The sequence below is a fragment of the Pteropus medius genome, unplaced genomic scaffold, assembly GCF_902729225.1.
Source record: "Pteropus medius unplaced genomic scaffold, Ma_sr-lr_union100, whole genome shotgun sequence".
NCBI lineage: Eukaryota > Metazoa > Chordata > Mammalia > Chiroptera > Pteropodidae > Pteropus > Pteropus medius.
The window spans coordinates 6,309,451-6,334,714 of NW_024344241.1; the positions used below are offsets into that span (position 1 = coordinate 6,309,451).

The 25,264-nt window shown below is 42.1% G+C and overlaps 1 protein-coding gene across 9 annotated transcripts in view; it reads left to right on the forward strand.

The window, feature by feature from the left end:
• SLC22A23 (solute carrier family 22 member 23) overlaps positions 1-25,264 on the forward strand; it is a 174,471-nt gene that overhangs the window by 16,115 nt on the left and 133,092 nt on the right. For 6 of the 9 annotated variants that reach the window (XR_005654215.1, XM_039869435.1, XM_039869436.1 and 3 more), the window contains exon 2: positions 21,413-21,516. The exons of the other annotated variants lie outside the window; for them this stretch is intronic. Coding sequence is in view for 5 of the 6 variants with exons in the window: in XM_039869435.1 (XP_039725369.1) it covers positions 21,413-21,516 (104 nt within the window). In the remaining variant the exon portion in view is untranslated. The remainder of the gene's footprint in view (positions 1-21,412; positions 21,517-25,264) is intronic. 9 annotated transcript variants of the gene reach the window in all.

A 25,264-nucleotide genomic window follows, 5' to 3' on the forward strand; every position in this document is an offset into this window, starting at 1 on the left:
GTATAGTAAATATAGTGGGCTAATCTCATATAGTAGTTAAAAATTCATGCAGAAAAAAATATCACAGAAGAAAAATCTAGAGCAGTATATAAGGTTCATATGTTTATTGAGCAGCTACTATGTGCAAAGTATTGTGTTGGGAGCTGCAGGGGAAAAGGAGCCTGAGAATTGTGCCTTGAAGAATGGGTGGTCCTGGTAGACAGGTAGGCTGAAAGGGTGCACTCTGCGAAGAGGGAAGCATAGAGCAAAAGAATGGAGATGAGAAGGGCAGCGTATGAACTGGGAATAACTAGGACATAAGTCTCCTGATGGGAAGGAGTAAGAGGAAGCATTTGTTTCAATTAGGGAGTTGTGAAGTGTTTGAAAGCTTAGGGATATCAGTTAGGATACTGTCTACTGCAAATAGCCGAAAACCTCAAATCAAATGTAGTTGAAAATATACAGCAATACTTATGATTTTTCTGGAAGTCCAGAGATAGGGATAGGCTCTAGTAACAGCTCCTTCTGTCTCTCTTCTCGGCCTTCCTCAGCATTGTTTCATTCTAATGCTGTATTAGTCTGCTTGGGCTGCCATAACAAAGACCAAAGACTGAGTATCTTAAACCAGGGGTCCCCAACTCCCGGGCCTCGGACCAGTACCAGTCCGTGGCCTGTTAGGAACCAGGCCACACAGCAGGAAGTGAGCGCGGACAAGCGAGCAAAGCTTCATTTGCGTTTGCAGTTGCTCCCCAGCGCTAGCATCACTGCCGCAGCTCCACTGCAAATCATCAGGCATCAGATTCTCATAGGAGCAGCAGTTCCTGGTGCAAAAAAGGTTGGGAACTACTGCTTTGAACAACAGTTCATTTTCTTAACAGTTCTGGAGGCTGAAAGTCCAAGATCGGTGTTTTGGCAGAGTTGGTTCCTTCTGAGGCCTTTCTCCTTGGCTTGTACATGACCACCTTTTCCTTACTTCCTCACATGGTCTTCCCTCTGTGTTTGTGTGTCTTCCCTAATCTCTTCTTATACAAACACTGGTCATGTTGGTTTGGGGCCTACCCTAATGACCTCATTTTAATCATCTCTTTAAAGGCCTTGCCTCCAAATATAGTCCTGTTCTGAGGTACTGGGGTTTGGGACTTCAACAGATGGATTTTGAAGGGACACAGTTCAGCTCATAACAAATGCTGAGTTCTTGTAGTGGCAAGGTGACTTCCCCTGATGAGATTATTTGCTGGCCCTGCCCCCCTGAATCAGAGAAGAGGGAATGACAAAGAGAAAGACAATATTATTCTTGGAGCATGAATCCTTTTCTCTTACCTGCATCACCTCAGGTTGAATGCTCGTCCCTGACCAATACCACTCACAGGGGATACCATGTGTGCATTGGAAATGGGGCACCTTCCTCTAAGTCATCTGGAGGGTGGGTGCCTGCACAAAATTGGTTTTCAAGCAAAATGGAATGGGAGAGAAGAGGTGCTATATGTCACCAACACAGCCCAGTGCTCTCTGCAGAGAAGTTCAAACTTTCTCTGGCAGGCGATAGAGAGTATTGAAAGCTTTTGAGCAAGGTTGTGGCAATATGTCCCAGGTACCTTTCATATTCCAGCCATGCTTGTTTCAATCTTGCAATAACCCAGGCAGTCCTATTATCAACATCTGACAGGTGAGGAAACTGAGACTAAGATGCTAAGAAACTTGGCCAGTGACAGACTGTTAATGATCGGTGAAATCAGAATTCTAAAATGCATCACCCCAGCTCCCAAATCTATGTTCTTTCCATAATACCAGCCTCTACATTTTCAGAAGATGAAACTAGCTATGGTGGAAGAAATAAGGGGATGGTGCTTAGTGTGTGGATAGAATAGAAAGGGCATTGCAGGAGTTTATGCTGTTGATATTGAAGTCGCAAGCCACATGATAGTGGTGAAGTAAAATAGACCACACGCAACAGTGTTTCAAATGAAAAGAGCAGGGAGAACACAAAGCATCAAAGAAGCTTGAAATCAAGGTGTCAGCAAGGTTGACTCATTCTGGGCTCTGAGGGAAAATCTGCTCCAGGCCTCTCTCCTGGCTTCTGGTGATTGCTGTAATCTTTGGTGTGCCTTGCCCTGTAGATGCCTCACCCCAATCCTCCATATTTGCATGACCTTCTCCCTGTGTGTCTTCACTTCATCTGCCCTTTATGTGTGTCTCTGTGTCCAAATTTCCCCTTTTTATAAGGACACCAGTCCTATTGGATTAGGATGCACCCTAATGACCTGATTTTACCTTAATTACCTCTGTAAAGATCCTCTCTCAAAATACAGTCACATTCTGCGACACCAAGAGTTAGCACTTCATCAGGTCTTGTTGGGTAGACATAATTCATCCCATAGCAGAGTTATTTCAGGAGAAGGGAGAAGGTCTGTATGGCTGGAACACAGGTAATTCTATCCTTCACACCAGTTTTGCAAGAAGAGGGCTTCCCATCCCATTTTGTCTGTTGTAAAATTATGGATCTGCTAGGAAAGGTGGCTGCAGTGATTGGAATCCAGGTGGCGACAGAAGGGGGCAGGTAAAGAGAAGAGCTGTCTATGAATAGGGGTGGGAGTGCCTATAGGAACCCTTTACAGGAGGAAGAGAGGGAAAGGGTGAGGAAGATGGGGGAGGGGAGGGAAGGGAAGAGGAAAGGAGGCTGTGGCAGGGTTACCTGGCTGAGCTTCTTAGGTATGTCAACACTGAATTCTGACAGCAACCCTCCTGAGGAGTGGGCCTGTCTTTGGCTTACTCATGATGAAGCTGGAGTTCAGAGCGATTAAAGTGACAAGGGTAAACTGATACAGCTAAGCCAAGTGGCAGCAGCCAGTCTGAATTCCAGTTCTTGCTGGTGTCCACTGCATCTGTGAGCAGGGCTTTGGTAGCGGCCAGCACTCCTGGTAGCTACTTACCCCCGGATTGTAGTGCTGGGTTCTCTGCTCAGTTTTTATGGAGGAGTGTAGACTGGAGGGTACGGGATTGTTTCTGCTTGCTTTTGATACAGTCACAATAACGCTCTTGTTTTGAACTGACATGAGACCCATAACCACATTTATTAAGAACCACAAGCCTTGAAATAGCAACTGTGTGAGTTGTTTTGTGCTGTTCTGAGCACTTCACCTAGGGACCTACTTGTGAAGCTGAAGGGAGAGTACAAATGCCTTCACTCCCTGAAGCTAATCCAGTTTTTTGGGTTCTTCTGTCAGTGAATTATCCACATCCCTTGCATCCCCTTTCCCTTTGCTGCCCGCCCAGGGACAACTAATGGAGGGTGGAGGAAAAGACTGGATATTTCTGCCTCGTCTTTTGGGACCCATTTAAAACATCCCAGATTTTTTTTTTTTTTAAATGGAGGTGTAATTAACATACAGTAAAAGGGACATATTTTAAGTGTATAGTTTAGTAGATTTTGACTCATGCCGTTAATCACCACCTAAATTAAGATATAGAATTGCCCTCACCCTAGTAAATTCCATCATGCCCATCTCCAGTCAGCCCACTCTATAGGCAACCACTGCCTTCATTTCCATCACCATAGCTTAGTTTTGCCTAGTACAGATTGTTATATAAATGGAATCATGCAGCGTGTAGACTTTTGTGTCTGCTTATTTCACCTGGCACCATCTTTCAGATTTGTCCATGTTACTGTAAATCAATGATTGTTCCTTTTTGTTACTGAGTAGTATTCCGGTGTGTGTGTATACTACGTTTTGTTTACCTCTTTACCTGTTGATGGACATTTGGGTTGTTTCCTGTTTGTGAATACGAATGCGTAGACTGCCACGAACATTATAGGTTGAACATTCTGAATTTTATAAATCCTTTCTACCCCTTACGACCTTTAAGTTCTAATATTTAAAAGTTGATTGACAGAATCAGAGCAGCTAGTGAGAAATCTTGACTTGTTTATAATCTAGGTAACTTCCTTTGTTCTCTTTTCTTTTGGGGGGTAGGAAGCAGGAGTGACAGGGTGCATGTTGGGGAGGAGGCTACCATCTCTACAGTATCTGTTTCCCTGGCCCTAGAGAATTGTGGCCCCATGGTGCCAGTGAATCATTCCCTGGTTGATAAGGAGGCCCTAGGAATGGTGGTGGTGACGGAAGGTGTGTGGGTGGGGAGAAGCCACACCTGGAACTGGCATTGTCAGTCAGCTGCTATCCTGTCATCCAAGGAGGAGTTAACCAGGTGTTTTGATGTTTTATCCCATCTGCTATGCACAGGAGAGTGGCTTTGAGTAGACAGGACTCTTGCCTGTCTTGTAGCTACTTCTGCCATGTGGGATCCTTGAGGAGAACACCCTTCCTTTCTTTAAGAAGACCTGGGTCAGCCTTATGAGGGCAGATAGCTCAGTGGTTGAAGAACCTTTGAAGCAAAACCCCAAACAAAACTGATTATGCATCTGCCATCACCCAGCCTACAGCTGAATGCAGTGAGTGGCAAGGCTCCAGTTTGTAGGGACCCTGGCAAGGGAATTCTTTTTTTTTTTTTTTTAAATGAAAACTGCCCTGCAGGATCCTATTTGTTCTGAACTAGGTTCAGGAGGGAGTTAGGGGAATATTTCCCAACAGGGAGGAAGGAGTGAGAGGAGTCAGCCCTCCCAAGTTCTCACCTCTTATCTAGAAACCTGAAAGGAAGTAATGAAATGTAGGGAAACATTTTCCACCATTTTTAAACATGAAAAATATGGCCTTTTCGCTGGGCTTTCACATTTCTCTGTGTTTATAAATCACTCTGTGTTGTCAGGAGGTGTGTTTGTGCTTCTGCACACGTGTCATCCCAAGCTGAACTGCATTTCTTTTAAAGCGGGATAAGCAACCAGCAATGGACTTTGCTGAGATGAACAGCTTAGAGATTGGAGGCCCCAAAATGTTCAGCATACTCGATACATTTATCATGATGGCTGTTGAAATCACTGAGCCAAAGAAGAAATATAAGAGGTGACTTTACTGAAAGTTCTCCAACACTTAGATATTTAGTGTTTTGAACAGCAGTTGTACGGTAAAGAAGCTTGGTTCCTTTAGGTTTTGTAAAAAAGCAGTCACATGATTTGAAAAAAAATTTTAAGAAATGATTTTAAATGTAGGCCTTTTCATAGTCTGATAGTCAACTTCGCCTCAGAAACCGAGTGGCCGTGAAGAAGCCAGGTGCATTCAGCAGAGACCAGGGTTTTCTCGCGTGCAGGTGCTGTGCTGAGTGAGAGAGAGCCCAGGAGCAGTGCGGAGCCCGGCGTGGAGCCCAGTGCCGAGGGTCCGAATCCCGGGGCTGCCACTCTACCACTGTGAAGCCTCAGGGGGCTTACTTAGTCTCTTGGAACCTAATTTCCAAGATGGAGATGAGATATATTGCATAAGGCTTTGTGGGGATTAATTGAAATGATGGATGTGCAAGCTCACCCTCAGCAGAGTGTGTGCTTTGAGACACGCATTTAATCTGAGTCCTTTTCTGCAGGGAACTCCCACTGGAGCTTGGAGTACAGTCATATAGTCAACTACTACAGTGCATTATACTACTAACCGCAATTTCCCAACCATTAACTTTAGACCTTTAAAACAGGTATGGAAGTTTATAGGACATAATGAAGATCAGCTCTGGCAAATGACAGCCTTTGTGGTATATGGCCAGCCAACTGAGCCATGGACACACATGGCTACTCTACTTTCTTGCTTTTAGAACCGTTCTTCCTTTAGCCCCATATCACATCCAGCTATTTAGCATTTTCTTATTTAGGTGTATTTCCTAGGTCCCCCAAAATGCCCTCTTTCTCGAAATTTACTCTTTTTGTTCCTGCTTTCTAAAATATCTGGGCAGTTTACTCTCAAGGTATCAGTGACTGACAGGGTTAATCCTTCTCCTTTCTGGGTTTATCCATATTTTTAATCAACGTCTGTTAACCAATGACTGATCAGGAGTAACCTGCAACCATTGGCAGTATATTTTGAAAGGCTGGAGCTTTGCTGGCCCTCTTTCCCTTCCTCTCAGTCACTCTTTTCCTCTCTATCCTCCCCTGTCCCCTGAAGAGCCAGGGTCAGAGGTTTGGCCTTCTTCCTCTGAAAAGCTGCAGTCCTCGATCAAGATATTTCTAATAGCAACATTAAGCAAAAGCCAAAATAAGGTTTCATTTAATGGTAACATTTAATGGTAACAAAATAGGTTGACATTTTAATTCCATTTAGAAATGTTTGATTGTTTCAGCTCTATAAGGTGGTATGCAAAGCCTCTACAGGATCTGCCCTTGCTTGTCTCCACCTTCGTCCTCAGTGTGTGGCCCTAGTGCAGGTCTCTTTCCTGCCCCAGATGCTAATCTCTTCTAGTACAAATAACTCTCTTCTCACTGCCCAACCCCCATGCCTGACCAAAACTTGGAAAGTTCTGGAGAGAAAGTCGTGACTAAAACGGAACTCTAGACCCTTCTGATGTGCTCTCATGGCACCAAGTATACCTCTACTATCAATCACAGCCCTTTATTTCTCAGTATCGTCAATTCTCACTCATGGCCCATTTTCTACCCTTCGACTCTGAACTCTAGAGAGCAAAGACAGCACTTTCTGCACTGTTATTTCTCTGGGACCTGGTACTCAGGTGACCAAATAGTCATTAAATACCGAAGTGGTGCCATCCTCTGTAACATGCAAATAAGGCCCAAGTGGGCCTGGACCAAGATGCTGGCTACTGGGTAGTGACACAAAGAGGGGAAACCTTTTTGCTTGAGGACAAAACCTAAGAGCTTGGGGTCACCTGCTTTGACCACTGTGTGAAGTTGAAGGTATGGGTTGAGAGAGCAGGTGACCATGTGAGGTAGAAAGGTATGGCCACTCTTCCTTTTTTGTGAGCAACGTCCCTTGCACCCTTCCACTCAGGCAACGTCGAAGAGAAAGGATGCCTCAAGGAATAATCTCTCCAATGAAGAGAAGATTCTGGGCAGGGAGGTCTGGACCTTGGAGAAGATTTTCTTGCGATTAAAATCCACAAGACTGAAAATATGCAGGAAGGAAGTGTTTGCTCCAGTACTTTCTGCTAATATCTTACTTTGAGATTCTCTTCAAAGCGGTGTGCTATCTGTGTTTAAGTTAAGCGGAACACTGCCTCACCCATTCTCCCCCACTTCTTGGATTTGTCATTGGTAGAACTGAAAGAATTGAGCAGTTCAAGCTAAGTATGTATACACTGCATTTTATCTGTTTATCTGTTGGTGGACCCTTGGGTTGTTTCTACTTTTTGGCTGTTGTGAGTAATGCTGCTATGAACATGGCTATACAAATATGTGCTCTTGTCCCTGCTCTCACTTCTTTTGAGTATATAGACCACTTTTTAAAAAATGAGGTAGTGTAATTTCCTGCAGAGTACGTAAGCACCACTGGGCTTGGGCTGAGTGTCCTCCCTCAGGAGAAGTAGAGATGTGCAGTGCACTTACATTTCTTTTTTGAGGAGGCTGAATTTTATGCAGTGATTACTTTTTGTTGTGATTGTCCTTTTGCATATCATTTCCTAAGAGTATCTGATGTTTGTCCATTTGTTACTAGTTAGCCATTATCATCTCTTACAAAGAGGAAAAAAGTTGTCATTTTTATTTTCTCTGATCCAATGTAGAAAAAAAATTCCTTTGCTTACTTAGACTACCCTTTCATACTCATGAATAGCACCCCTCCTCCCCTCGTGTAGATTGCCAGGGGTGATAGGACTGTTTTACCCCAGGCTCAAAATCCCAAAATTGTCATGTGTTATAATTTGCAAATGAAATATATACATGTCAACATTTCTCATATTTTGTGATCCAAAAATATTCCTTTTAAAGTGTGTGTGCAGGAGGAGGCGGGCAGAGAGGGTTTCCAAGGCCAAATAAGTTTGGGAGATGTAGTGCGCAGAGTCCCCTCTTCAGGACTGAGGATGCCTGTTAACACAGTAAAGGCTCTGAGAAAACCTGCAAATGAGACTCTGGCTTCACTTCGTTTAAGTGAATGTTACTGTAGTTATTTAATCATTGAGTCCCTGTTTGAGATGAACAGCTGCTGGTGCCCTTTCGAGCATGCAGCCTTGAGAACGTGCTTTACCTGCTGACTTGGAAATGAATGTGTCTCAAAGATGCAGCCACACAGGGAAGCATAGTCCAGTTGAAGGGTATCACGTATGGACCATTCATTTTATGTCGTCTTTTCTTCCTGTTTGCCTTACAGAGAGGAGAAGGAGTAGAGAATGCCTAATGGGTAGACTTGGTTATCCTGTGAAAAGCTTGTAAAATCTGCTCTGTTGAATCAGTGGTTAATGGAGAGTACTATTTTGGATTGTCTATGAATTGCACCTTTTCAGTGCATGCCTGAGGGCGGGATGGAATTCAGGTGCCCTGGCTTAGCTAAGCAAGGCCAAGACCATGAAACCCCAAACACTGATTGTAGTTAATATTATAGCAGAAGATGGTTTTCAAAGAATCATTAGAAGCAGAACAATTGTTTATCATGTTCCTCGTAAGGGGCTTCCCTCTACAGTTCCTAAGTGCTGTGATTCCAAATCCATTAGCAGCGGAAGGATGTCCTCTCTGAAACTAGTTATCTGGGGCCCATCGCCAATATTAGGTCCTGTATAATTCTACCAGCCTGGCACGGTGAGGACAGTGCAGCATAGTGGAGCTCTGCTTTGTGAGACTACCTGAGGACCCCGCCTAGGCAACTTGGCAGCTACTTTGGTTTGAGAGGGTTTCTGCCTTCTCTCTCTCTTCTTTCTGAGGTTCAGATTGTCTAGGATATTCTCCATTTCCATCTGTCATACATCTGGCCAGGCCTGGAGTAGGTTCCTGGGGTCTGTCCTCAGGAGAACTGGTTCACAGTGGCGAGCAGCACTCCCTAGGAAGACGGTTCTGGCTTTGGCTTAAGGATGCTTTTGAGTTTTGTGCGCGGAAATATTTTTGGAGAACTGTCTGTCACTTAACAGTTAACTTGTCCCCCAAGATGTCAGAGGCACCCAAAGTGGAAAGAGGGCTCTTTCCTTCCTTGCCTGACCTCGGACTCGACTGTCCCTCTTTCTCTCTGTCCCTATGGCCTGTATCTGCACACTTGCTTCCTGCAGAAACAAACTGCACAGTCACGTTTCACTGTCACATTGCCAGTTCACCACAGTGTTCTTAGAAGATTAATAGTTAGTTCAAGGAAAAAAATAAAAACATTCCTTTGGGTGTAGTAGTATTGTTAGTTTTTGATTACCAACCTACTTTTTTCCCTTTTGGTCAGAGAAATAGTATATTTAATGAATGATGCTGGGAACTCTGGGAAATGGAGCTGTGCTGCTATTCCCAGTATGCTGCTATTAGGTCAGAGTGAAAGGTACTGCATCCTGAGATCTGCTGAAGGAGTTGACGAGTATGTAGAATCCCCATGTGGAACTGTGCCTGTTCTTCCAGTCCCCTGCGTCCAGCTGTGACTATAGCAATGCCCTGGAGAGCACTTTCTACCCTTGCCTCTCCAGCTTTCTATTCTGGTGCTGGCTATGTGGATAGGATGTACAACTAGTAAAGTACCCCTTAATTTGGATCAGTTAGGGGTAAGGCTAAATGAATAACTCAGAATCTCAATGTCAAAACCCTTTTTGAAAGCAGTTTTATTACTCTCACATTCAGATGTTACTTACCAACAGACATAGCCCCCAAGGAGCTGCTTAAATAACAGACAGAATTAATGAGTAATAATCACCTTGCGCCAGTTACTGCACTAGGCACTTTCATTATATTATTTTTGACTTATAACAAACCTATATTACAGGTTTTGTGACTCTTATATCATAGATGTTGCAACTGAGTTCTCAAGAGGTGAAATAGCGTCCCCAGGATCACAGGACTATCAAGGGGCAAAACTACCAAGAATCGAAACTCAGTCCCTCCGAGTTTGAATCTGTGCTCTCACCATGATGCCCACTTGCTCCGGATGATCACATTTGGGCCCTGGGCTCAGCCCCCATGTTAGTCTCCAAATTCCATGCCTCCTCCGGGCTCTTCTTTATTATATGATGTTCTTCCTCAGAGATGATGGAAAACTATAGCCCAGCTCAAGTGCAATGAAGACAAAGGCCATATTGGTAAAAATTTTAAAAATTGTTTGACTCTTGTTAGACCGTTTGTTGAGTTCAGTAACTTTGGGACACAGTGTAGGCCAGATGCAGCCTGAGGGTTTTGTGTACCTTTGTTACAGCAGGTTGGTGTTGGCTGTCTTCAGGAAAAAGGTCATCAGTTAGATTCACAGTTCTACTGGCTTCCAATCTGAGTTGGACAAGGCAGACAACATCCTTGTTTGAAGAGGCCATTTCACCTCATTCATGTCCTTTCAAGATGGTTAGACCAGTTGAAACAGGAGGAAAAATGACAGCTTCTCAACTACTCTGATTCATAGATGATAAAAGGGATGACTATTTGTCAGGAAGCCCAAGAGTTGGTCTCAATTAAAATGTTGAGGTAATTTAAAAAAAAATTCTTTATGTTCTAAGGGTTTTGAGCTACAATGAAGGTGGACAGAATGACCTTTAGGTCATTGCATAACAATTAGGTTAGGAATTGGAGATTGACCTTTTTGCCTTGCTTGACATTAATTGACTGGTGAGGTTTATGGGGGGAACTACATGTCCCTGTATATTAGGGTGACATGTCAGAAAATGAGATTTTCCGCAGAAGCCTGATGTAGAGCAACTGCAGCCAAGGAGACCCGGGCTCTGCCCATGTCCAGCTCAGCTGTGAGCTGTATTTTGAACAAGTCACTTTACCTCTCTGAGTTCAGGTTTCTCATTTTTAAAATTAGGAGATTGACCTTGACCTTTTCCAGCATTTCAGTATTAAAATTCTATGAAAAACAAGGTACTGTGATATTTTTAATAGCAGCTATTTATTAAATACCTGCTATTCACAGGCACTTTAAAAGTCATTTTTTGTTGGTGACGGTAACAATGAAATAACACTGTCCCACTTCTATAATCTTGTGCCTCCATGTATGTGAAGTGTATTTAGTATCTAGCAAGACAAATGCTATAACCCAGGGGTCCCCAACCCCCGGGCATGGACCTGTACCAGTCCGTGGCCTGTTAGAAACCAGGCCACACAGCAGGAGATGACCAGTGGGCGGGCGAGCAAGCAAAGCTTTCTCTGTATTTGCAGCCGCTCTCCAGTGCTAGCATCACCGCCTCAGCTCCACCTGAGATCATCAGGCATTAGATTCTCATAGGAGCATAGGTCCCTGGTGCCAGAAAGGTTGGGGACTGCTGCTGTAACCAGTAACAATTTAATATAAACCAGAGAATTGTTTCTGTTTGCATGAACTAGGGCTGTTTCTTTGAGTTTATTGGGAGAAAGAACATAAGTTCTAATCAGACATGTATTTATAATCTTTTGCTTAAAAGTGATTTGACCTTGGACTAGCTGCCCTCACCTCAGCCTCAATTTCATCACCTGTGAAGTGGACACACTGGTAATAATGCCTGTGTTGTAACAGGCTTGTGGTGGTGGCTGAATGAGAGAGCTTAGGTGGAAGCACAAGCAGAGTGCCTAGGCCGTGCAGGTACTTAACAAGTGTTCATTTCCTTTCTTAGAATAATGCTTAATTTACATAATAGGCTTGTTCTATTAAGAGAGAATTATTCATTGTTTAAATAAATTTCTCACATACCCAATATTCTATTGGCTTTTATAATAAAACTAGAATTATCTTTTGCTGGGGAAAAGTTACTAATAGTGAAAAATTTTATGGAAATATTTAAAAACTATATTGCTTATGCGAATTTTATATAGTAATTATGTATTAATTATTTAAATTAAATTATACGTGAAGAAATAATCACAGGGGAAAAAGAATTAAGATGTGTGGCATAGTGAACACAAGCAGACACGAAGAGCATTTGACTTCTGGGAGTGGCAGTTCCTACATGACACTATCCCTTTGCACCTCCTCCACTGCAGACATTAACTTAGGGATTAGGGATAGAAATAAGGCGTAGACCTTTTCTTCGAGGAGCACACAGTCTAGTGCTAGGGTCGGCAAACTTCCTATGAAGGGCCAAATTGTAAATATTTTCTGCTTTGCAGGCCGTATGGTGACTACTCAACTCTGTATAAGCAGTTGTGCATAAACAGAGACAATACGGAAATGAACAAGTGTGTCTGTGTTTCAATAAAACTTTATTTACAAAACAGGTGGTAGCACTGTATTTGGCCTTCTGGCTGTAGTTCACTGACCCCTGAGCTAGTGAAAGAAAGACTTGTAAACAGCAGGCAAATATATTGCGATAAATAGTCTGGGTGTTTATGATCAGTACAGGATGCCATAGAAGTACAGAGAAGGGTCATCTGATCCAGCCTAGGAAGAAGAGACCCCCCTCAATGGTGTTTATTAAACTTTATAAAAATATGGAAATGAATTCATTTGAATCTTTGTAATTTTGTACCCCCTTCCCTCTTCCCTTACAAAGGTAATCAATGCTGATTGAAAGAAAAAAATGCCAGCAGTACAGAAAGTCCACCATACTCCGACCCTTAGGTGATATACAATGTTAAATAATTTTGGTTCAAATGAGTTTTATCCTTTGACTAGGCATTGAGCCAGAAAAATTAGGGTGTATGCGGATATTGTGGGCAGACACAGAGGAGCAATGTAGGCAAAGCGCCCTGAGGCTTTTGGGGAGCTGGTGAGCACTTTGGTGTGGCTGGCTCATGGCAGGAGTTGGCAAGCAGGCATGTGAATGGGAGGTGAGGGATGACTCAGGTCATAAAGGGAGTTTAACAGGGCTGTGTTAAGTAAAGGTTGTAGCCAAGCAATGAGAAAGGATTGAGGCATTTGTTTTCAGCAAGTGAAAGACGATTTTCCTTCTGCCTCTGAGTTCTTCTAGAATTGATCGATCACACCTGGGTGATCTTTAATCCTCATTCCAAAAATTTCCTGATCCTATTGTCAAAAGTTCCCCATACTTTGCTCCTTTCCAGAATTGGTGGGACTGTTTTGAATGTTAATGTTGTACTCCAGTTTTACTCATGCATTGTATTATACTGAAGAATATCTCCTAGTGAAACAGCTTTTTACTTTCTTAGGTCAGTCTTCCAATTACTTAATATAAATTAGTGTGCTCTAAGCCTGTGTGTTGATTTCACTTAGGGCATTTGTGGTTCCTCCCATTAATGCTTAGGACTCCCTTCCTTCCTTCCTTCCTTCCATCCATCCTTCCTTCCTTCCTTCCATCCATCCTTTCATTCTTTCATTCTTTCATTCTTTCTGGTTTTGCAATAGGCCTCTTTAATGTATAGGGCTTGCTCTTAATTTATCTTCTTAGAGGTCGTTGGTGAGGGCCATTAGTAAAATATGCATTACAGAATTTGGAACAACTTGCCAAGTTTTTGGTTGATAGAAGGGTTTTGTTTAATATAATCTCTGCTCCCTCATGGGATATATATTCAGCTTCCCCAAATACCATAGAGGGCATTGTACCAAATAAATAACATTCAACGAAGTAAACTTCTGCTTAGAATTATATGTATGCTCATTTCCTTTAAGAAAAAGTACAGGGAAAATGAGTGCCTCATACGATTCTCCCAGAGATAATCCTACATTGGCGACTGAAGGCCTATTTTTCTGTTTCTCTTTTAAATTCTCTTTGAAAAGGTCTTACTTATATTGCTAGCCCTTTAAAAATGCTCAAATTCAGTAAGAATTAGAAAGCTCCTGATGTCAGTAACTGAAGCAGTGTGGTTTCCATTTCTCTCCCACCAGGAAGACGACACTACAGCAAAGGGTAGCAGGCAATAAGAGTTGTCATTGGAAGGAAAAAGAAACAAGAAGGGATCATTGTGTGTGTGTTAAAATGAACCTAAAATTACTACATTAGTCAAAAATGGGACTACATGAAGTTTAAGAAATTTAACCAACTTTAATGCTGTGGTTTTGGAGTGGGTTTCCTGCAAGTAAGTGGGACCGCAGGTTTGCTAGTCAGCGTGTACCTCTTCAAGCATGAAGAGGCATGCAGTAGATTTTTGGTACAATTTTCCTCAACATGCCGTGTTTGGTTTTTTTTAGCACTAAGTTAGAAAAAGAAAAGTCAAGGAACAATCTGAGCAGCAATTAACAAAAAACTGACAAATAAAACTAAGAAAAAACTTTCTCCCAAAGTACCTGGCAAGGGTGTTCATTATGTCATTTAAGGAAGCTTGTAAGGATGCCAACTCTAATTGGTAGCTGTGCTGGCTACTGTTGACAGTGAATCTCCTAAAATTGGAGGATGAGCTTAGGGGCAAAAAGGAAAGAGTAATTTGAGGTGTTTCAAAACATGAAGCATATCTTGAGTTTAGGAAGAAAAAAATCCATATACTGCTAGATTAAAAAATATACTGAAAAACAGAGTAACATAGGCTGCCTAAATGTTGAGAAGCTAATTGTAGCTTATGTGCTTTATCAGTCCAGCTTTCGTAAGGTGCTCCCTTTGTCTATGACTAATATTTCAGGGTAGACTCATGCATGCATGTGAGCACGCCTGTGTGTGTCTCTGTTTTCTTGCCATTTCAATTGTCTCTAGTTAAGAAATGCAGGGCATGGCAAATCCATGGTATGTAAAACAGTGGTTCATGAGAGGTTGCTGAAATGCTACTTTACTGGGGAAGATGGTTGCAGAAGATTGTTGACCCTCTATATTTCTCTAAATTCCTACAACTCAATCAGGAATTTTGTTTTACTTAAGCTTTTGAAATTTTAAGCAGTATTATCCCCTTCATAATGCTGAGCAGAAACGTGTTGTCCTTTTATTTCAACTGACTGTTCTCAGGTTTAGAAGAGATAACTTGCATGATGATGGATAAAACCCTCCTGGTTTCTAATGGAACAAGCTCAAATGGGGAATCTTCACTATTTTTTAGTGAAACTTGGGGGAAATTTTTCATTTAGTTCCCTAAACAATGTTTTTTGCTTTAGTCAATGTGCATTAACATAAGTAAACTTCAGGCTGCGAAAACTTGGTTTGTTCCAAGTCACTGTCCAAACAAGCTTACTCTAGGTCCAAGTTCTTACATCGTGTTAAAATGCATAGTCCTGAAAAGTTGCAAAGGCTTCTGGTTGTTATTTTTTATTTTTAATGATTTTGTCGTACCCTTGCCACCATCACTTCACTTGCCACCATGGGAGTTTATTTATTATTATATTTACCTGAATTTTTTCTCTCATTATAAGATTTATAGATTAATTATACAGTTTGGTAAGTCAAGAAAAGTATAAAACTGAAAATAAAACTCAGTCTTAATTCAACCCTCCAGGACAGTCACTTTAAATATTTTGGAATGTTGTCTTCTGATTTTCCCTATATTCATAAACATCTCTTCTATCTACTGGTTTTTTATTCTGGGGCTTTCTCATACCATTATATCATGAGCATTTTTCTCTATTAGTTTGCAAAAGCAAGTTTTTAATGGCTCTGTTGTATTGTTGGACATTTAGTCAAGTTCCCATTTTTTTCTCTTATAAGTTACAACCAGTGAACATCATTGCACTGGGACCTCTGGGCCTCTCCAATAATTTCCTTAGGAAAAAAGTTCCATGAAAAGGAATCGCTGAGATAAAGAGTGTACATTATTTAAAGTAATATGATGCATATTGCCGAATTGTCTTTCAGAGACACAGTGCCTAGTTTATATTCCTAACACAGACTTACACCTCTTTGTTTCTCCTGCATCTTTGGGAAATTAAAAGAAGTTTTTTTTTGAAAAACAAAATATTGAGCTTTGATTTTCATTCATGGAACTGAGCATTTCCCAAGTGTGCGTGTGTGTGTTTTTTAACCATTTGTTTCATATTTTGTTAATTGGGCGCTTTATTTATTTCTAGTTGGAATATTAAACTGTATTGTTAATACTTACTAAATATTAAGGATATTAATCCTCTGGATATTGTAGGGAAGGATAAAAACCTTTTTCCTCTACCCTCCTAGGTTCTGTGTCTGGGGCCCTGGAAATTAGACTGACAAAAGACAGATTAACAGAGTTTATTAACATGTGCAGTTAGCATACATATGGGAGTACTCAGTGATGAGTAACACAAAGGATGGTTAAAACTTGAGTTTATATAGCATCTTAACAAGAGAACAGGAAATCTATAGAGAAGTGACGATACAAAGGAAAAGATGTTTAGGCTTTTAGGGATGGCAGACTTGGGAAGATAAATATATGGGGGAAACTAATGGGAGATAAGGGTCATTTTAGTAAGATTTGTTTGCAGACCCATCTCAGTGACTTTATAGTCTTTCCTGGCTAAAAGAAAAAAAAAAATCCCCCAGGAGAGAGGATTTATGGCAGCCCTTATTTCTCAGAAGTTTCTGCTTTTAGTCAGATAAGGGAAGCTCTGAGAATGCTTCTTTATACATCTGCTGATTCTCATTTGCCTCCAGCTCAAAATCATCCTTAAGCCAAAGTGGCATCTTTTGGGTGGCATATTCTGATCCCCTACAATATATTTTACAAATTTGGGTCTTTATAATTTTGTTTATGGCATTTTTGATACATGGAAGTTTTAAATAATTAAGATGTGCAAAAATTAAGTAGTAACAGTTAAATTGTTATAAAATCTATCAGTCTTCCCTTAGGTATCTTTTTTTCACTGTAGTTTTTATCCTTAGGGATTCCATTACCACTTCGATGTTGCATAAGTAATTTGTTTCCTTGTGGTTTTCCATAAAAATCAATATTTTTATGTCTTTTCTTTTGTTCTCTTATGTTTCTTTCTTTTCATGTTCTTGTTTTACATTTTACTTTGTCATCATATTCATTATTGATGAAAATAAGATCATTTTCCTTATCTCCCATTTATTCTTCAGAAATTTCATTTAGTTTCCTGGATGAATATTTCTTCTTCAGAAATTGCATTTAGTTTCCTGGATGAATATTTCTCTACTCTGGCAAGTCAAGCAATTAGATTATTACTTTGAAAATAATATAAATTTTATTCCTTTTCTTTTAGCTTATCCTTAAATATATATGTAGAAAAAAGTCTACCAGGTTTTCTGTAACCTCTGACTTTTTTTTAAATGGAACCTGTGCAACTAAACTTGAGAACATTTTTTATGGTCAGTTTTCTCACCGTTTAGTCATGGCTCACAAGCATCATGCGGCATCGCCAATAGCACACCCCGGTCTTAGAACAATGGCAAAGAAAGCAAGCCTCAGACTATGAAATAGGGCCATGACTTTAACACTTTTATGATCTTGTTAGAACTGCTGATAAAGTGTTAACATGCCTAATTAGAGGATTGTTTTCATTGTTCTGTAGGGAATGGATTTGAGGAAGGCTGGAAATAATCCATGGAGACTTTTGTATTAGTTTGGGAAGGGAGGATGGTGACATGGTCTACATCCTCTTCTCTTCCTGCAAACTTCATCCCAAGGAAATTTAATCAGGGAATAGGGTTCAATTTGAAGATACCAGAAACCACTCTAGGTATTTAAGGAGCTAGGAATTGACTACAGGGACATAGTACCCACTAAACTGTAGGAGCAGTGAATGCCTGGGCCTCCAGAAGGATTCCTAGAACAGCTCCCTGGACAGGAGGCTGAGGAATTGGAGCTCACTGTCCAACTGCTGGCTCTAAGATCACACCATAGCCACCTCCAGACCAAGCCTTGTCAGATCTCACCAGCAAAGTGTCCAACTTACTCCCTGCTTCATGCTCTTCCTAATCTAAGTCATCCCCCGAATTAGAACTAGGTTGTGCACTGAAAGTTATTTTGGGGTGTACAGCTGATTGGCAGGACCTAAGTCATATTTGAAACCTTAGCTGTGAGTCTGGAAGTATTTTTTGTTTTGTTTTGTTTGTTTGATTTAGCCTTTCAGCCCACACATCAGAAGGATGGTCAGTGAACCCCTACCAAGTCCCTATAAATCAGGTTGTCTATAGTACAGATGGAGTTTGGGAGATGGGGAGATGGGCACAGGATGTGTTTAAAAAGGGAGAATTCTCTGGAAGTGGTGACTGATTCAACGTGGGGGGTGTGAGAAGAAGGAGATGGCAAGGGTAATGTCATAGACAAAACCCATTACTTTAACTCCTGGTTTTGCATGTTTTAGATTTTTTAAAGTTCTTTCGCCTTTGCTCAGTGAAATGACCAATTGCTATAGCAGAGCAAACAAATTTCGAGAGCAAGGTGATCACAAAGCTTCCTCATACTTCTGAGATTCTTTTGAAGATAATATTATGTCTGAACACATTTTCTTTTCCCAATACATTTTTGTCAATACAGAAGTAGAAGTCAAACAAAGGATGTTATCTCAATGGTGCCACCAGCTCCACCCCACCCTGGTTGTGGAATGTGTCTCAGGGTGGGTCTACAGGCTTTAAAGGGTGTTGTAATAGACAGATCTCTGGGCATGAGAAACCTCATCTTAGGGAACCTGCTAGGGCCTGGAGTCTCTTTGCTTGTTTTCTCAGAGATACTGTCTACTTTTCTGCCTAATCAAGGGAGTTGATGCACCAGTTCTGGATTCTTGGGTCCCCTCCCCCAGGCTGAGCACAGCAGTGTCTGCAGACTCTTCTAACTAGGCTTTCTTTCCTTACTGGCTGTAGAAATGGTTCTGTCTCTCTCAACTGTGTTAATTTTCCACTCCACTGTTGTTAATTGATAGAGGTTGTGTTGAAGTGGCCGCTGAACATCTCATTAGGCAGCAACTAAATTGGGCCATGGCTGCCCAAGGCCAGGTAGAGTTATTATTCGGGTGGCTGAGCTCACAATTTCCCCCACCTCCTAGAATGCTTTTAAAAAAAATTTCTTTTGTCTCCTGGCCATCTAAGATAAGTATAATGTGCTCCTTCGCATCACTCAACCTCAAATAAAGTCATCCATGGGAAGTCTGGGTGGAGACCTGAGTGAACGATTCTCTGCCACAGAGCCAATGGCTGGTGCCCTCCTCCTCAGCAGCAACCTGGGATTGGGTGTGCACCTCTCTTGGCAAGAATGTGCCAGGCTGAGGTGCAGGAAGGTGTGGTATGATTGTGATATTAATGATTACAGGTGTTGTAAACACCTCCTCTCCAAGATTAGCCAGATGTGCTTTATTATAGGTGTAGCCATTACTCTTGGAATCAATTACTTTGTGGGCAGTTTCCTGTGTTGGGCAGAGAGGAGAAAAAACAATTCAGAAATGGCCTCAACATATAAACCCAGCTGTGGAAGCAGAATATACACTGTTAGTTATGATGCTTTAACTCATATTATAGGTAGAGCCTGCATTCATGAAGTTAGAGAATGGTTGCACCTTGAAAGGTGTTTATTAAAAATATTTTTTTCTTCTAGAAACAATATACACATGAATGTTGGTTTTCCAGGCTTGCTGTCAAAAGCCCACTTACCTCATAATCTAGTTTTACAATCCTGCATTTACAGTAAAAAACAGTAGCCAAAGCTACTGTGTGTGATTTATGCAGCATTTGGCTACATGCTGCTCTTGGGAGTTGATTGTTTGAACCCTAGCCCAGGACTGGGAAGCTCATTCATCAGCTCATTCATCGTCTTCAAAATGAAAAAGAATAGGCAGGGCAGGGTCAGTGAGTTGTTCTCACACTTGAGCAGGTGTCAGAATCACTCGGAGGGCTTGTTAAACCATGTCTACCACTTACTTCATGCAGGAAGTTCTCCTTCAGGTGGGGGAGGGGCTAAGTATTTGCATCCCTAACATTCCTGGATGATGCCAATGGCTGTTGGTGTCTGGAGCACACATTGGGGACCACTGAACTAGACATAGGAGGGAGTTACCTTTCTAAAGAACTCCTGTATCTGAATTCTTAATGATAAGATTCTGTCGGACAAGCAGTGTCCTGCTCTCCAGACACACGAATGAACCTGGACAACAACAAACTGCAAACCATTCCATCACCGAGGTTGTGTGCGGTCTGTGCTTCCATTCCTTTTCTTCCTAAGGCTGGCATTGGCCATCACTCTGGAAGGGTGAGGAGTTAGTAACTCTCTCCAGGTTTCAAGAAAGCTAAACATGCCTTGGGGGGCATCAGTGAGCAAGTATGGGTCCCAAGAAGTCCAAGGGACAGTGTGACAGGCAACAACCTTCCTGCTTACTCAGCAATGGCTGATGTAGAAGTTCAGCTTTTCCCAAAGTCCACTGAAGCTGAGACCCACAGATAAGGACTCCTGGGGGCCTCCATCAGGCTTTCTCGAAATTTGGAAACAGGTTGGCGAGAGGAGGGCAGGACCTGAGCTTACAAGTGGCAGGACCAGAGCCTACGTTATATTCTGGATCTCAAGATAGACAGACAAGGGGAAGATGGCGAAAGAGGCAGAGCTAAGATCAGGTCTGGCCCAAGGCCTTCCGTATAGGGCGTGCCCATCCCCACAAATTCTGTTTCTGCTCTCAGAACTCTTTCTGTTCTGACATTCCCCACTCCCCTACCTCACGGTACTTCTCTCCAGCTTCTTCACTCTCACCTCTCCATGTCCACTAACCCGGAGTGACTAAAGCTTCCCAGAACTGAAAGCTTTAGCCACTTCTTTCCACCAGAAGGGCATCTGTACCACTGATGGGGTGATGTGGATGGTGGGGACTGCAGTCTTCATAGCATCACCAGCAGAGACCCTCTTTGTTTGCCCTTCTGGCCCAGACTTCATCTGTTTGTGGATTGAGTGCTGTGTCCTCATGTGTACTCCATTAGGATACACATCACTTCAAGGGACTAAACATGGGTTTCTCTCCCGTTTCTGCAAAAGGAAAAAAGAAAAATGGAGGGTTATTTTTACTTGTTTGTTAAATAATAAAACAATTGCAAAAATAGTCTAAATGTTGTATTCACTAATTGATTGGCTTTCTCTCCAAGTGAGCAGATAGCTTTAGAGTGGAATATGGGAAAACACAAGAGATATTTATAAGGAGAATAATATGAATGGTTAGTTAAATTTGATATTTCAACATTTGCTGTTAACCCCTCTTTAAGACTACTTATGAAGTTTGAGGAGTTTTATAAGGTGGAAACAAATATTGCTTTTAATTTCCTCATGTCATTAAGATACCTGGTGCAAAAAGTTGGCAGGGCCTTCCCATCTCCTGGGCTGTATGGCAGCTCTGCCAGTGAGAAGGGTGCTGGTGACCAGGAATGCTCACCTCCTTGGCTGCTCCCTCTCCCTTGGGTTGCTTTCCTGTGGTAGCTGGGACAGAAGGAATACACATCCCCAGATTTCATGGGGTTACTCCCTGCAGACTATTATAACCTATCCCAGACTAGAACATTTCACTGCCTTGTAGGCAAATTATATTTCTCATTGTTGGATTTTCAAAAATATTGAAGACACTCTTAATGGTATGTGTGACATGGCACTGCTAATGGTGTCATGATCCTTACCACAGTTATTATATTGCCCTTATGATTCATTACAATTGGCATCTGTGTATGTTTCTCTCTGATTTATTTTCTATTTGCCCCTCTCTAGTGGGATCTTGTGTGTGATAATGCCTGGAAGGTCCATATCGCTAAATTCTCCTTACTGGTTGGATTAATCTTTGGCTACCTAATAACTGGATGCATTGCTGACTGGTGAGTACCAACGTCCTGCCTCACAATACATTGGAAGCCACAGGAAGCCTTTTCTGGCTAAAGAGGAGTGGTCAGTGTTAGCTACTGTTACTAAGTCTTTTCTCTGCCCTGGTGTTGGAGCCAGAACGGAAGGCCAAAGCTATCACCTGGAGAATTCAGAACTAAAAGAATTGGCCAGTGCATGTAAAAGACCCTTTGGAAGTGAGAATTTAATTTCATTGCAATTCTCTAGTTGCTAGAATCTAGTAAAACCAGCCAGCATCCTGCAGCCCCATCTCCTACTGACAGCCAGTGTTTAGTTAGAAAGAGCCTGAGGATACAGGTTCGGGGCTTTCTGGACTGGGCCCTTAGGGGTCAGGTGTACAAGATGCATCAAAAAATGGGGAGCGGAGGACCTGGAGACTCTGCCCACATGAACTTAATGGGTAGGATTGTGCTGATGTCACAGATTTTAGAGAGGGATAATCCTTATATTTGGCTTGGCCAGGAGATGCCTCTGTGGGGTCCATGGGGAACCAGATCTTGAAAAGTGGACAGCATTTGGATAATGGATGGGCACTGCAGGCAGAAGAAGGGTAGTGACCAGAGGTGAGGATGAACATGCTTTGCTTGGGTGGATGAGGAGGTCTAAGGGCCTGGAGCAAAGCATATGGTTCAGGATGAAGTGATGAGGTTGGTAAGATGGCGATGGGGCGGAGGAGATGGTAGCAGAGATGGTAATGGTAGTAACAGTAACAACGTTAGCAGCTGACACTGACTGATTACTGTTGCCAGGCGCTGTGCTAAGTATCTTTGTATGTGAACATATCCCATCCTCACAGCACCCCTGTAGATAGGTACTATTATTACTGTTGTCTTATAGTGGAAAAACAGAAGTTTAAGTAAAATCCCCCAATTCACTCCGCTTTTAAGTTGGAGAGCCAGGACTCGGAACTAACCTCCTGGCTCCAGAGGCTGCCTCTTCACAAGTGTGCCGCAACACTTATATTTAAGGCATTCTGTGGTCACAAGGGCAGCAGTGGTGACACATTTGAGCTGGGAGGCGGTGCTCAATGCTGATAAGATTTTCAAGGAACAAGACTGCTCAAGGAGAGAGGCATGGGGTAGCTGTTCCCCCTTGACCTTCTTTTATCATTAGAGGAACTTCTTTTGTGACTAAGGATGTCTTGCACCCAATGACACGATAAGTGAAACAACAAATTCCTATGCCTTTGGCTTCGCCCTGTGGTTCCCTCTGTACCCTGGTTAGATGAGAAAGCTGGCTGGGGCGCTCCAGCAAGAGCCTGGGGGTACAAAACAGCAGGTGGAGCCCAGAAGAGTTATGTACTACTTTCAAGTTCTGGAAATTTCTTTCCAAAATTTAGTCTCTGTTTGGAAGTTCCTTGCATTAACATGTAGTGTGATTTCCTGTGTGTTAAGAATTTGCTTAATCATCATTTGTAAATACTTCTTAAGGACACATTCCCTGGGGGCAGTAACAGAGAAGCTGTAAAGGACCTCTGGAAACCTATGCCAAGGCCCCCTTGGGTTTTTTTTTTTGAGGGCATGGGGAGAGTGCAAGGTTTTTTTTAAACAAATACTTGAGCTTAAAGATTTTCAGAGTAAGCTATACTGATCTAACAGATGCTCTAATTCCAATATTTTGACCACAAGGACATTTTGTTTCCCAGAAATCTGCATCGAAATAGGTTAGGAAAATACACTAATATGATCCACGTCACTTCTTTCTACAAAAGCAGACTTGACTGAGGTTTTATTGTCCTTGTTCAATGATTTCATAAGGAAAGCAAATATGTACTTCTATTAATATCAGTCTGTAATAGGTTTAAATTGTTTAGAAGTTGTTTTGTGATTTCTTGCTTCTTGCATATACATGCTGTTTGGCCTTCCTGATCACACACAAGGCCTGAGAACAAAAAACAGAAGAGTTTAGGGCCTTCCTTCATGAGCAGCCAGTCTGATGTTGCAAACACACTTGCCTGTAGTTGCTTTTCCAGGGTCCGTGGTGGATGGTTGTGGGTGCCCAGAGAGTCAGAGCACAATGCTTTGTGCTGTGGCTTTTTTGAACATTTTGAGTGGGCCTCAGTTCCAGTTTGAAAGTTTGCTGTTTTCCACCATTCATTCATTCATTTATTCATTCATTCATCTATTTTTGGTATTTCACTCCCTGCTAGAGCCTTACTTGAAAGAAAATAAACACATTTAGAGGGAATTCCAGATTTCATAGTTGTCGCGCCCATTTCATGGCTACATGGGAAGGTTGATTAAGTCATAGGTTAAACTTTCTAAGACTGCAGTCAGCATACAATAAAACTTAATTAATATACTTTTTTCTTTAAAAAGTTACTGTTTTCCACACATATCATGTTTGGGGATATACATTATATATTGTCATATGATGCGTTTAGATGTATGGAAGGGAACAGTCCTGTCAGTGGCTTTCACCAGAAGACCTTCCCCCACTTGTCCCCTCCATCATTGGTTTTTTTGCTGGGTGTTTGGCAGTTCTTGCTGTAGGAGCCCTCTGCACCCTTCTCCAGCTGGGCCTGGGAGGATGGCCCTTTTGAATTGCTATGGAAGACCCCTTGCCCTCTAGCTCCTGGCTGAACCTGGCTGGAGAAAGGGAGGAGAGTGAGTTGGGGGTATTTTAATCTCTAGCTTGATCTCTCCAGGGCTGCCAGGGGTTGGCTGCCTCCTTTAGGCCCCTCTACACATAGTCTCTCTCTCTGGGTACCAAGACCATCTGTCCCCCAAGTCCCCTTCTGTTAATAGCCCCAAGGTTTTCCTCACAATTTGCCCATCCGTTTGTAAATAACCCCTTTATTAAAATATCCTCAAATTGTGGGATACCTGTTTCCTGTTGAGATCCTGTATTACTTCTCTATGGCTGCTGTAACAAATTACCACACACTTGGTGGTCTAAATTAATTTACATTTCTATAGTTCACACTAGGCTAAAATCAAAGTGCTTCCAGGGTTGTATTAGTTTTGGGGGGCTCTAGGAGAGAATCCATATCCTTGACTTTTCAAGTTTCTAGAGGTTGCTTGCATTCCTTAGCTCTTGGCCCCTCTTCTGGCTTCAAAGCCAGCAAAGGTCAGTCAGTTCCTTCTCATTCTACCATCTCTCCAGTTCTCTGCAACCAGGAGAGGTTGTCTGTGTACTTAGATTGGACCCACCTGAATAATCACCTCATCTCAAGATCCTTAACCTGAATCACATCTGCAGAGCCCCTTTTGCCATGGAAGGTAACAGAGTCACAGGTTCTGATGATTAGAATGTGAACATCCTTGAGGGCCATTATTCTGCCCACCACAGAGTCTAACTGATAAGCTCTCTGCACTACAGATTTAGGAGTGTGATTTTATCAGTCATCTCTGAGGGGATTCTGCTCTTGGGGAGACAGTTCACACTAAAACTCCAGTGGTTATAACTAACACTTGTTCAATTCTTGCTAAATTACTTGCACTTACCTCCTCGTGATAACAATCCCATTAGGTCAGCATCGACGGGCTGTTCCTAAAGAAAACACGAGGCTCATTCAGGCAACTGTGGTCTTTCTTAAGATCACGTAGTTCATAAATGATGAGTCTGGGTTCCAGGCCAGAGTGCTCTGAATTTGAAGACCATGTTTGCCCCACAGTTCCTAATAATATTGTTTACTTACTGATTTTAGGAACCATTTGGGAGGGAGAGATTTAGAATAGTTTCTACAAGTTAAAAAAAAAAAAGTCAAGGATCTTTTCTAAA